General features: G+C 38.4%; 1 protein-coding gene across 1 annotated transcript in view; it reads left to right on the top strand.

Annotated features, from left to right (window-relative positions):
- The window catches only part of LOC147108684 (brefeldin A-inhibited guanine nucleotide-exchange protein 2-like), a 103,055-nt gene extending 91,614 nt beyond the window's left edge, over positions 1-11,441 (top strand). The window contains exons 37-39 of the mRNA XM_086005397.1: positions 234-372; positions 4,363-4,480; positions 5,761-11,441. Coding sequence (XP_085861523.1) covers positions 234-372; positions 4,363-4,480; positions 5,761-5,922 — 419 coding nt within the window. The 3' untranslated portion in view covers positions 5,923-11,441. The remainder of the gene's footprint in view (positions 1-233; positions 373-4,362; positions 4,481-5,760) is intronic.
- The last annotated feature ends 558 nt before the right edge of the window (positions 11,442-11,999 follow it).

Here is an 11,999-nt window from a genome sequence, read left to right on the forward strand (position 1 = left end):
GTGTAATCAATAGTCACCCCATGGAAAATATTTTTTTCGCATTTTAAAGTTGTTTCATCCATATCATAAAACCAATTAAAGACAGGCCAATTTAGTAAAACCTGCTGGTGTTTCAGTAGAAACTGATTTCCTAAATGACAGAAAATGCATAAACTTTAATGATATACAAATGGCTATTTAATACCATATTGTACTAAGTATTTACTTTTGAAGTGCTTTACTTTTTACTCCAGGATTTAAGGGCAAATCCAAGCCTAATCTCTTAAAGCAGGAAACCAGCAGTCTTGCCTGTTGCCTTCGTATACTCTTCCGCATGTACACAGATGAAAATCGCCAGGATTCTTGGGACAATATACAGAAACGACTACTGAAGTAGGATAATTTATTTCCTGTGTAATACTGTAGTCTATCTGTCATGAAAGCTGAGCAAGCAGCAAGGCCCTCTGCTGTAAATCCTGTGTCATTACATACATGACCTTCAATTGTGTGCTCATGATTCTAGATGTTGGGTTACTAAAGCTTTTTCAGTACTTTATATATTTAGCAGTGCTAAGAAAGCTATATTGGACATAGACAATGCATAGTGCTTTACGCTGGTATTCTTTAAGCGTGTGAAAATGCTTTATTTTTGTCTAGGATGGCTTATTTATTGGATCCTTTGTTGCTGGTCACAACACTCAAGATTAAAATTGGCTACATGTAGCTGTTTCTGCAAGCTACAGAGTACACACACCCTGGACTGGCTGATAAATGCACACCTCATGACAAGGCAGAAATGTAGTTTAGTTTAGGAAGGCCTTGAGGTACAGGGAACTCTCTTTTATCCGGGACCGGCGTGGTGCCAGTTGATCAAAAAGTCCGGATTACAGAGAGGTATACTTACTAAGGTACGAGAGCCCCGTACACGGCCACAGATCCAGGCGTCCCTGTTGCATGGCAACAGGTGCAGGAACCCCGGTTACACAGCCACAGATCCAGGAACCCCGGTTACACGGCCACTAATATGAAGTAAAACTTAGCTGAACCTACTCCTGAATTTTGCCGGTTAAGAGAGATTTCTGGTTATTTAGGTGCCAGTAAAAAGAGAGTTTCCTGTACCAAGATCAATTGCTGCCATTACCCTTGGATCACAAGATAATTACAGATGAGGGTTGGGGCATTCACCTCATCGTAACTCATTCATTTATAAGCAGCCTTTAGTACTCCATTGCAGCATCCAATTGTCTATTAAGTGATTCCAGGGTTTTCACCTCTGCTACTCCATCTGGGAATTCATTCCCTGTGTCGCTCAGTCTTTGTGTTGAAGAATTCCCTGAAATGAGTCCTAAGTTTGTCTTTTATTAGTTAGAACCTGCGTCCCCCTGTCCTACTCTTGCAATTTACTTTAAAGCAATATTCTGGATTGACCTTTTCCAAATCTTTAACTAATTGCATCCCAGATGCTGCCTTTGAAGACTGAAGAGCCCATGTTTCTCCAAAACCTCTAACACTGGGGATCAGTCTTGTGGCTGTTCTCTGTACTGGTTTCAGCACTTGAAGAGCAACCTGAACCAGACATAGTATCAAGATGTGCTCTGACCAGAGAACTGTTCACTTGGCTATTGACCTCTGACTCGTGCCCTACTGTTAAGCTATGCAGTTGACTTTTCTATTGACTTTTGTTGACTGCTGCTCTGCATTGGTTGAACATGTTCATCATTAAGTCTACAAAGACTCTTGGGTCTACTTCACCTTCAACCTTTGCTACTTTAACCCTGTTCATGGGGTACTTGCTTATTTTTCTTTCTTGCGTGCGTGCAATACCCTGCAATTAAATTTGATCTGCCAACATATTTATTTTGACCAATGACTATTTTCTGAGCTCTTTCCTCCCACTTACACTGCCCCTCCCAGTTTGGTACTACCAGTAAATTTGACCACTTTGCATTGCATGTCTGAGTCCAGGTCATTTATGTAAATGAGAAACCGTAGTGGGCCCAACACAAAGTATTGGGGCACCCACTCAGTAACCCTTCTCCGACTCTGATATAAATCCTCTAATGAGTACTTGTTGTTTTCTACCCTTTAGCTAGTGTCTTGTTCATTCCCAAGGTTTACCTGAATCTCCACATCTTTGAGTTTAACTAATAACCTTTCTTGTGGATCTTTGTCAAATACCTTTTGGCAGTCTAGGTATATTATGCTGTAGGGCTTTCCAGAGCCCACATAGGATGTTATTTCCTCAAAGAAGTTAGAGGTTGATCAAGCAGATTCTGAATCCATGCTGGCTATTGTTTACTAGGTTATTATTGTGCAGGTACTCGAAGCTTACTCCTGATGAACAGAATGGGAGTGAGACTGATGGGTCTGCAGTTGTCTGTACCTGTTTTAACCCTCTTTTTGATTATGGGCACCACCTTGGCCTGTGACTTTCTCATGATGGTCATCAGTGCCTCACAAATTTCCACCCTGGTCTCTTTTGGTACACTGCGATAAGTACCATCTATCCCTGGCGAGTTATTTGTTTTGAGATCTTTTACCTGTTTGTATCTTATTAATATCAGTCACTGACTTTACTTTGGTTATCTGTTTATTTTTTTCATTTCTTGGGATGTGGGCATCACTAGCAATGCCAACATTTATTGCCCATCCCAAGATGCCCTGAGAAGGTGGTGGTGGGCTGCCGCCTTGAACCGCTGCAGTCTGTATTTGTAGCAGTTTTATACAACAAAGCGGCTTGGTAGACCACGTCAGCGGGCAGTTAAGAGTTGGAGTCACATAGGCCAGACTGGCTAAGGATGGGATGGCTGCTTTTTTTCCCATAAAGAATGTTAATGAACCATTTGGGTTTTTATGACAATCCAGCAGCTTCACGATCACTATACTGATACCGGGTAACTTTTTATTTCCAGATTTTTTGAAGTGAATTCAAATACGCTGTTTGGGGAGGGCATAGTTCTCAATTTTTCCCTTGTGAATACTTGGAGAAAGCAATCATTCAGAATATTTATTATCTTGTGTACGTCCTTATTTTCAATGCCATTCACATCTTATATGTTTTTTTATCTCTTTAACTTACCTCTTTGTGTTATAGTACTATGATTTTTTTTTTTAACTTGTGTTTAGCTTCTACTATTTTTTCTCGGTCGCTCTTTGTTCCTCTGACTACCCATTCAATGTGTTTCTGCATTTTCTTATATTTATCCCAGTGAACTCCTTACCCTTTCTCGCTGCAGGATTTGTCAAGATAATTTTTCCACTTTTTATATCACTTAATTTATTAATCCATTTTGGCTCATGTTTATTTAGTTTGAGCTTGTTGATTATTAGGATATATTTATCCTACATGCTCAGCATTATGCTTTTTAAAGGTATCCCACTTATCCTCTACTGATGTGCTGTTGAACAACAGCCGCCAATCGACTTGCTTTGTTTGTTCCCTCATTGTATTGAATTTAGCCCTTTTAAAATTATGTATCTGTCTCGTGGTCTTCGGTATTACTGACTTCCAGATCATGTTGAACTTTATTTTTCTGTGGTGTTGTCCCCCAGGGATGCTACAATTTGCATTTATAGTACATTATCTGCATCATTTACAAATGCCATCTCAAAATTAATCACATTACGTTTACCAACTCTGATTCTAATAGACTTCAGTTTTCCCAGTTTCTATTTCGTTGATTTGAAATCTTGTTAAAACAACTTTCCTGTTCTCACATACCCTTCCAATCTCTTCATGCAGCAATTTATCAGATAGTAAATATTCACAATGAGAATTACATCCAAGTATGCACAAGAGAAGACACGACTAAGATGCTTGCCCTAAACAAAGATAATCAAAGTAAAAACAAGGTGTCGGCCTTGTTCCAGTGGTAGCACTCTCATCTTGAGTCGCAAGGTTCTTGGTTCTAACTCCTTTCTAGAGATGTGAGCACATAATCTCAGCTGACACTGAGGGAGTGCTGCATTGTCCACAGTGCCATCTTTTGGAAGAGATGTTCAACCAAGATCCCATCTGTCTCCTCTGGTGGATGTAAACGGTTCCATGGATAATTGTCAACTGGGAAGTTACTGCTGCCTAACTGTTGGTAAATGCACGGTATGTCACACTCCACATAGTGTAGAATTATTAAAATAAACCAGGCCTAATCCTGTGGTGTGTGGAGGATAGCATCATTTGAAGAATGAGAAATATAGTACTAAGGTAGGTCATGTTTCTTGCTCATTTATTATCTTATCCTTACCACAGGATTAAATCCAGATCAGTAATTAAACCTGACCTGGGAAATTACACGAATGAGGAAAGATCACACAAGGCAGGCCATGTTCCTGTTTGTCAGTTTTATAATTGTCAGTTCGTTGAAAACTTGTGTTTTTCCTTAGTGTTTGCAGTGAAGCTCTTGCCTATTTCATAACACTGACCTCTGAAAGTCACCGCGAAGCTTGGACAAACTTGTTACTGCTTTTCCTCACAAAGACTCTCAAAACTAGTGATGAAAAGGTATGTATGAAGCTTAATTATTTTGTGATATATCCATCTGCTTAAGCAAGTTCAGATCATTAAATCGCATGTAAAATAATATGGAAGCTTCCCTGTCTGCAGTGCAGAAAATCATCTTTGGAAAATAAGGAACAGCCACAAAGGGTTTGGGGGCTTGAAGCGCAGCACCAGCTGCAGCTGTCGAGAACCAGCATCATTAGGCCTTATCTGTGCTGCTGTTTGAAGTGTATCATAATTGGCTACTGACGCAGAGACTATGTCATGATTTAAAAGGGAATTGGCTAAGTATTTGAAAAGAACGAATATAAAAAGATAGTGGCGGGGGGTTTGGGTGGGGAGGGCAGGGAAATGGAATTAGAGTACATTGCTTCAGTTGAAGAGCGAGCACCAGCACAAGCAGGATGGGCCAAATGGCCTCTTGTGCTGTCATTTCTATAATTCTAAAATTGTCTGGTTACCGTGAGACATTCCATTTTGAGAAGAGCAAACTTTATCAAGTTTTGTTCACTGATTTTTCTGTCAGTTTTTCCCTTCCATTTTTCCCTGTGGTTTTACATCCCTAGTCCTGTTCAGTGATTAAATTTTGGGTTAAGATCCCATGGTTGGCAGTCGGTCTCTGGCAGCTTGCCAAGCGGCAGCTCTTTATTCTTGAATGTGGAGTGTCAGCAGACTGTTTGTTTGACCCATGGGCGCATCAGAACTAAGCCTAGACCTATTCTCATTATCTACGCAGATTTGCAGTTGGAGTTGCTGGATAGCAGTTAGAGCCCTGGCCATTTCCCCTGCCCCCCCTCCCCCAGATTAATTTTTCACTTCCATTCCAGCTGGGTTAAACTAAATTTAGCATACACTAAGATTCAAATCTGTGATCTTACTGGTCTGTGTGGTTAAGTGTAATGTCAATACAGTACAATTGTCCTTCAAGCTGCAGAAATGGTATTGAGAATAAATGAGTTCACCCGTAGCTGCACATGAATAATTGGAGAGAAACTGGAGGATAAAACCAGTGGAAGCCAAAAATGCGTAATAACATGGGCAAAAATGCCTTTGGATGCCTTTGATGGGAAGTGATGTTTTGAGTGTGGTGCTGATGCAGATTTGTAAATTTTACAGCCAGTTAATTGATGAGTATAATACTGAATGGCTGTCAGAGTGAGGTGCTGCAATATTAGATCCTGAGCTGGAAAGATTGACTCTTCCCACTTCAAAAAAGAATGAAACAGTAAAATACATATGTTTACAGTCCATATCACTGATGTTTGATTTTGTTTCTCTTGAAGTTTAAGATCCATGCGTCCGCATACTATCCATACTTGTGTGAAATTGTGCAGTTTGACCTGATCCCTGAACTGCGAGCAGTTTTACGCAAGTTCTTTCTACGTATCGGCTTTGTGTTTCAAATCTGCCATGTGGAGGAGCAGCCACAAGATGATACTACATAACGAAAAGTCAGCATGCATTTCTACTTTCGGCCTGTGAATGGATCCCCTGGATATTACCTGTTGTAGTCAAAGAAAATATTAATTTTGGAGCTTATTTTGAACATTATATTAGAGGATTTCCAAATAAGTGATGTGTATCCTGTAATTTAAAGGGTATTTAATGAGGCACTTATCCTGAATCCCTGTGTAATCTATAGTTTGCATTTTTATTTTTGTTTGTCTTGAAGGAATGTCTGCACTGTTTCCCGTCCTCATTTATTTTATGTCTTTAAAATACCCAGTTAAACCATTTCAGGGACTTCAAATTGTTATACATGTCAACATTATGGGACACTACTGTCTTAAACAGTAAATATTTGAGATAAATATATGGTTTAATGCACACTGTACAGTGTAAAATTAAGTCATTAACTTCATGAATAAGTTGACTTGTTACGGTTTCAATGCTTTTAAATTAGTAAGTGTTAAGCCAGTAGATGTATAATTTTGAATTGCGGTTGTGATAAGATATAAACACAATAGCATGAATTGCTTATTGTGGAAATGATGGTAAATGAAAGATGCAGAGAGTTCAGTGATCGATGAGATGAGTCGAAAATGGCAGTTTCGCTTCATTACTTCCTCTAATGTGCACAATTCAATTTTGTGTTGGGTGGCTGTGATGAATGTGAGGTTTTTGATTTCTGCTTCTTGCACAGTTACAGTGGAGTTTGCATACTCAAATTTCCCCCTAAATTATGAACTTTAAGTACAGTATCATTGACTGTAAGAGAAGCACAATTACAAACTTGCAATAAGAAAACAATATTAATACCTTTTGAGAATGAAGCTGGATTTCAACTTGTCTATTTTAGAACAAGCAAAACTACCTTTCAGTGCAAAACAATGTACAGATTGTACAAAAACTCTAGTTGGAGATGGATTGATGTCCCACATAGCAAAATCTCTTAACTATTTTGCTGGGGAATGACCAGGGAAACAAATTTATCACTTTTTTTCCTCTTAACTTAAGGCTCCTTGAATCCTGTAGCACCTAAAGGCTAAATCTTACAGCATGAGAATATAGAATCTGTTTTTAATTTATGCAGGATTTGGCAACATCTCAATTTCAATATAATTATTTTAAAATGCTGTATAAAAACAGTGCTTATTTCTGTTTAGGGAAATAGTGCATTTTAATCTAATTAAAAGCAGTTAGTTGTGCTTGTCCTCTATTCCCCTATAACAATTGTTAATTAATACATAGCTGTTTTACCTGACTTTGCACGAAGATATTAACTAGCAGCTAGGTATTAAATTGTACATGACCAATACCTGGCAGACCAATATCTTGTGTTCTGAGTTGGAATGTTGCCCATTGACGCTAATCTTCTAATCTCCATTGATGGGTAGTTTGGATTTCACACCATGCGCATTTACCTGTTAAACTCAAGTAAATGTCTTTCAAACCACCTATTTAAGAGCAGAGATGAATAGGTCCTTTTATGTTGGTGCTAGTAGGATGCTTGTGCCACCTAATCCTAAAGTATAGGTCTCAGGCAGCCAGTTACAAATCCAATATAAATCTGCAACATTTAGCAAACCTGGCTAGTTTGCATTGGGCTTGCCACTAACTTGAGACCTGTGCTTCATGAACTGACAATGCAAACACTGCTCTGATGCCAGACAGTAAACAAGCAGTATATAAAATGGGGTTATACAATTCCCAGACATTCCACACTTTGTACAACTTATCTGTATATGAATTGTGCAAGGTGTAAAATGCATAGATATTAAGCAGTTGGGTATGAACGAGGACTAGAGGATAGGTGTCAACTGACTTCATTTTGAATCAGAACACTTGGTATCGGTACATGAGATATTGATTCCAATACAATTAGGTTGGGGAAAACTGAGGAAGGAGAACAAGAGGAAAAATGGCAGAGCAGAAATTTCTCGGTGATTTCCACGGAAGTATGGAGCACCACAAGCCTTTCTCTTGGCTATCTGTTAAAGGCAACATTAGGATGTGCCTGGTAGCTGCTCCCTTAGATTTCAAATGGTATAAAGAGTTAGGGCAAGAGACCTTTATAAAAAAAAAGGTAGATTAATGACATGGGATGATTACCTGAAAGGATCATAAAGTTTTCCTGTTGACTATTACACAATTAATGAACGTGCATTTAATTTATATACTCTGAGGAGAAACTAATCTAACACTTGTACACAAGATACAGTAAGATGACTTTATTGCCATAAGTCTTTGAAAATATTGATTGTTTTGAATTTAGGTAACCTGGGACAAGCTGAACAGATTTTTTTCACCCGATCCTCTCCCTTGTGCCCAGAAGTGCTATCTTGTACTGGAGTACAGTTCCACAAGCACTGGCTGCACTTTGACCTAAGGGCCATTCCCAATGTGTGAGCCTGGTCGGTGGGTGTCAGCAGGTTATTTGACTGTGGCGAGCATTATAACCAATCTCGGTCCTGTGCTACCACTGCCCTGGCTGAGCGCAAACTTCACACAGACTGAGGATTCAATGTAGGACCTGCTGGTCGTCTTGGCCAGTTCTATCCTGGACAATGCATTTACTGCTGAATTTTTGAGACAGCTGTGGGGTGAGCAGATTTCAGTTGGGGAGGGCATATTGCAATAATGTTGCACCAGGAATATTTTTGGTGTGGTGACCAAGCAGAAATCTTATTAGGGAATGGTTCAGATAATGTTATTTGCCACCAGACTCCAGTCTGGGCAGTTCATAACTAGCTTTGAGACTTCAGGATGAGATTACAATCTTGAAATCACTCCAGGTTGTGTATTTACAGTTCATACAGTGCAGTTGATGGAGGGGGAGGAAGTATTTACTTTTGGGACTGTATTTTTGCTGAGAGCGAGTGTGCTGTGTTGATGAGTGATGACATCAACACAAATTGAAGATTGTGATGCAATGACTAGGTTTATTAAGTCATTGCTTACTATATCAAGCAAATTATGATAATGTCTTAAATTATATGGAAATGAAACGGCTATTTTTAATGGCTTCACTAGTCACATTACATTATCCAAGTTTGAAGAAATGAGCTCTACCATCAATGCAAATTCTTCTAAGGTGCTCTTTCCTCAAACACTTGGTCAAAAATAGTGCTTTAAATTGTCAAAACAAAGCAAGAATAAATAGGAGGTTGTGTTGTAGCTTTAACTCTGGCATCAAATGAGCACTAACATTAATCTGCACATGTAGTATACATTAATACTACTAACGTTAGGTGTAGAATTTTTGGTTAGCTGGAATCTTGCTATATTTTTTCCGATTCTAGCATTCTGGTTTTTGTTTTCGTGGTGTGAGTAGTAGTCATGTTTAATAATGTTTTTCTTTTAATAATTAGTGTTGTATTTTGACTTCCGGTGTGCACATAATGAATGAAAATGGCAGCAGCAAATTTGTTAATTTATTAAAGTTTATACTTCCAAGGTATGTCAACTGATTTGGTTAGAATTGCAATTACAATGGAAAGGCCTTGACCACACAGATGCACGCAATACTTTTATTTGAAGGCAGTTTATTTGCTTATACACGTTCTAGGTTCATAGTTCAAGACAGCTCATTTGCTGCCTAATTCTGTAAGCCTTACTTTATATCTGTTCCTGTAATTGGTTTACCCAGGAAACAGTTGAACTTTTGGGTAAGCACTACAATAGCTTGCTAGTTTGTGCCAGCTTGCAAAAGTGCAGGTAATCCTGCTAGTATCCCTGGAGCCTGCCCCAGGCCTTGTATCGTTTGCACTTTTCATTACCAGCGACATAATTGCTATTAGTGTGAAGCCATCTTTTATTTAAAATGATCAACACTAATGCAGCCTGGTGCCCTCTTAATTCTGTGTGCGCTGATTTGTCTCATCAGCTTCTCTTAATCAGTAAAACTGTTACCAGAACTTGCTGGCCAGTAAGAGGAGTTCTTACCATGTGTTGAGGGTCATGGGGCTCTGTCGCTGCCTCCAACTCGACAGCAATGCCAGTGAACAGTGGAACCACATCTCCTCATTTGCATTGCTGCTCAGAGATGATTGATAATGCAATTGGAGATGCAGTGTAACCTCAGCAAGTGTACCAAGTTGCCTTGACTAACAGATAAAACATATCGGAGCACTCTGATTGGCTTGAACATAAATAATTTGACTTTTAATGGCCTGACCCTGTCTCTTGGTGCTAATGCTATCACAGCACCCAACTGAAAATAACACATTGGCTATATTTTCTTGTACTTTGTTTTTAATGTGAGTCCAAGTATTCTATGCAACATAGGTAGGGTAAAATGGTTAACGTGTGATGGTTGCAATTAAAATAAATACATTCTTAAAATATCACGGGTTGTTACCATGGATGTTCTTGTCAGCAAATGGCATTTTGTATATTAACAGAGCATCTTAGTTACACTGCTCGGTATTGCAGTTTTTGCCCCTAAAGCATACCTCTGGTACCTCGCCAAAGTGGGTAATCTTCATGTGTGATGTTAATTGGTGAGTGTTGGGAGCCATTCCAATCCTTATCCAATGTGTACACATGCATGGATTTTCCAGGAGGGATCACTGGATAGTGATCCAGAGCAGGAACTCTCTTCCTTTTTCTAGCCAACAACCACTGTAAACCCTTTACTGTCTCCAGGCTGAGATCACCTAACTTATTAATAAAAATAGAACCTTGTATGACTTAGTACCACACCGGGCAATGTCTTCTCCATGAGCCATCAGGGGAGACTAATCTCAGGTTATTTTATTGGAAATTCCCATTTAAAGAAATAGATAGCTGATCCCCCTACTAAGTTGTCAAAACAAATCTTTGTCACCCAATTGTAGGTTTAAAAAAAAAAAGTTTGATTGCTAGGATTATATATCCTTGTTTGTAACTGCTGTCATGAAGTATGTTCTAGCAATATAATTTAAATCAGTTAATTTGCTGGTGTCATTGACAATACAAAAATGAGTGTTTTGCTTATCCCACCAGAAATTCAGTTAATGGAAAAACTGTGTCCATACTGCAAATTAAAAACAATCTTAACTGAATCCTGAAAAATTGAATTGATGTGATTACTGTATCCAATTGTAGCTCCATTTCAATGTAATATTTGGACTGTTTGTGTGCAGAATGTTACGTTTACATATTTAAGTTCTGACATTATGGAGACAATGTAAAAGTTAATTATTCATAGGTTTTATGAATGAGATATATATTACTGTGAAATGCATTTAAGAATACTCATAATTTAAAAGCATTCCTTGCCACTGTGGATGTATAAATATTTTGGAGGAACAGATTAAATATATATGAAATAACTATGTAAAGTTTTCTATGTCAAAATATTCTGTATAATACTACTGATTATCCTATTCCAATCCGTTAATAAATCAGTGAGGTTTTACACCTTCTAAGTTGCTTCACTACAGTTGATTATTAAAGCTCAATTATTTGCACTGGTGTGCTTTTTAAAGTGTATGTAATGATGACATGATTTATGTGACAGATTATAAAGTTATTGCTGCTTTATCTGTGTTTGAGAAAGTTATTTGAGTTTTGGATTTCCACAATTACCTATATGATCAACAGTTGTATGTAAAAGACAATAACCAACCTGTAACAGATGATAGTGTTCTCAGGGCATGGAGACGAAGCAACTTTCCATTAGATTGGAAAATTGCACGTCGCTCCGCTATTTTAAAATATTGAGCGGGGGAAACCAGGGAATTCTTGCTGCAGTTGTGGCGCACTACCTGCACTGCCATCCCTATATGACCTTATTTTATTTAAGTATATTTAAATAAATTTGTAATTCGGTAACTTAGTTTACAGTGTAGTTTCTTGACTAATTACTTGATCTAGATTAAGTTAAGGGTACTGAAATTAAATATCTACCTGTAACACAAAGCACTAAAAGTAATGTAGGCAAAGAACAACTACTCCTTCCCCCTCTTCTCCAAATTCCCAACTAAAACGTTCAAGTCCATTCTGTTTAATCCCGCTCTGCACAGACCGCTCGCTGCTCTGCAGAAATGTTTACTTTTATACACTGGAATGTCTGGATGTTGTTTATATGGACCTTCAG

Source organism: Somniosus microcephalus, chromosome 13, assembly GCF_052327205.1.
Source record: "Somniosus microcephalus isolate GS21.2 chromosome 13, FLI_Smic_1.0, whole genome shotgun sequence".
Classification (NCBI taxonomy): Eukaryota; Metazoa; Chordata; class Chondrichthyes; order Squaliformes; family Somniosidae; genus Somniosus; species Somniosus microcephalus.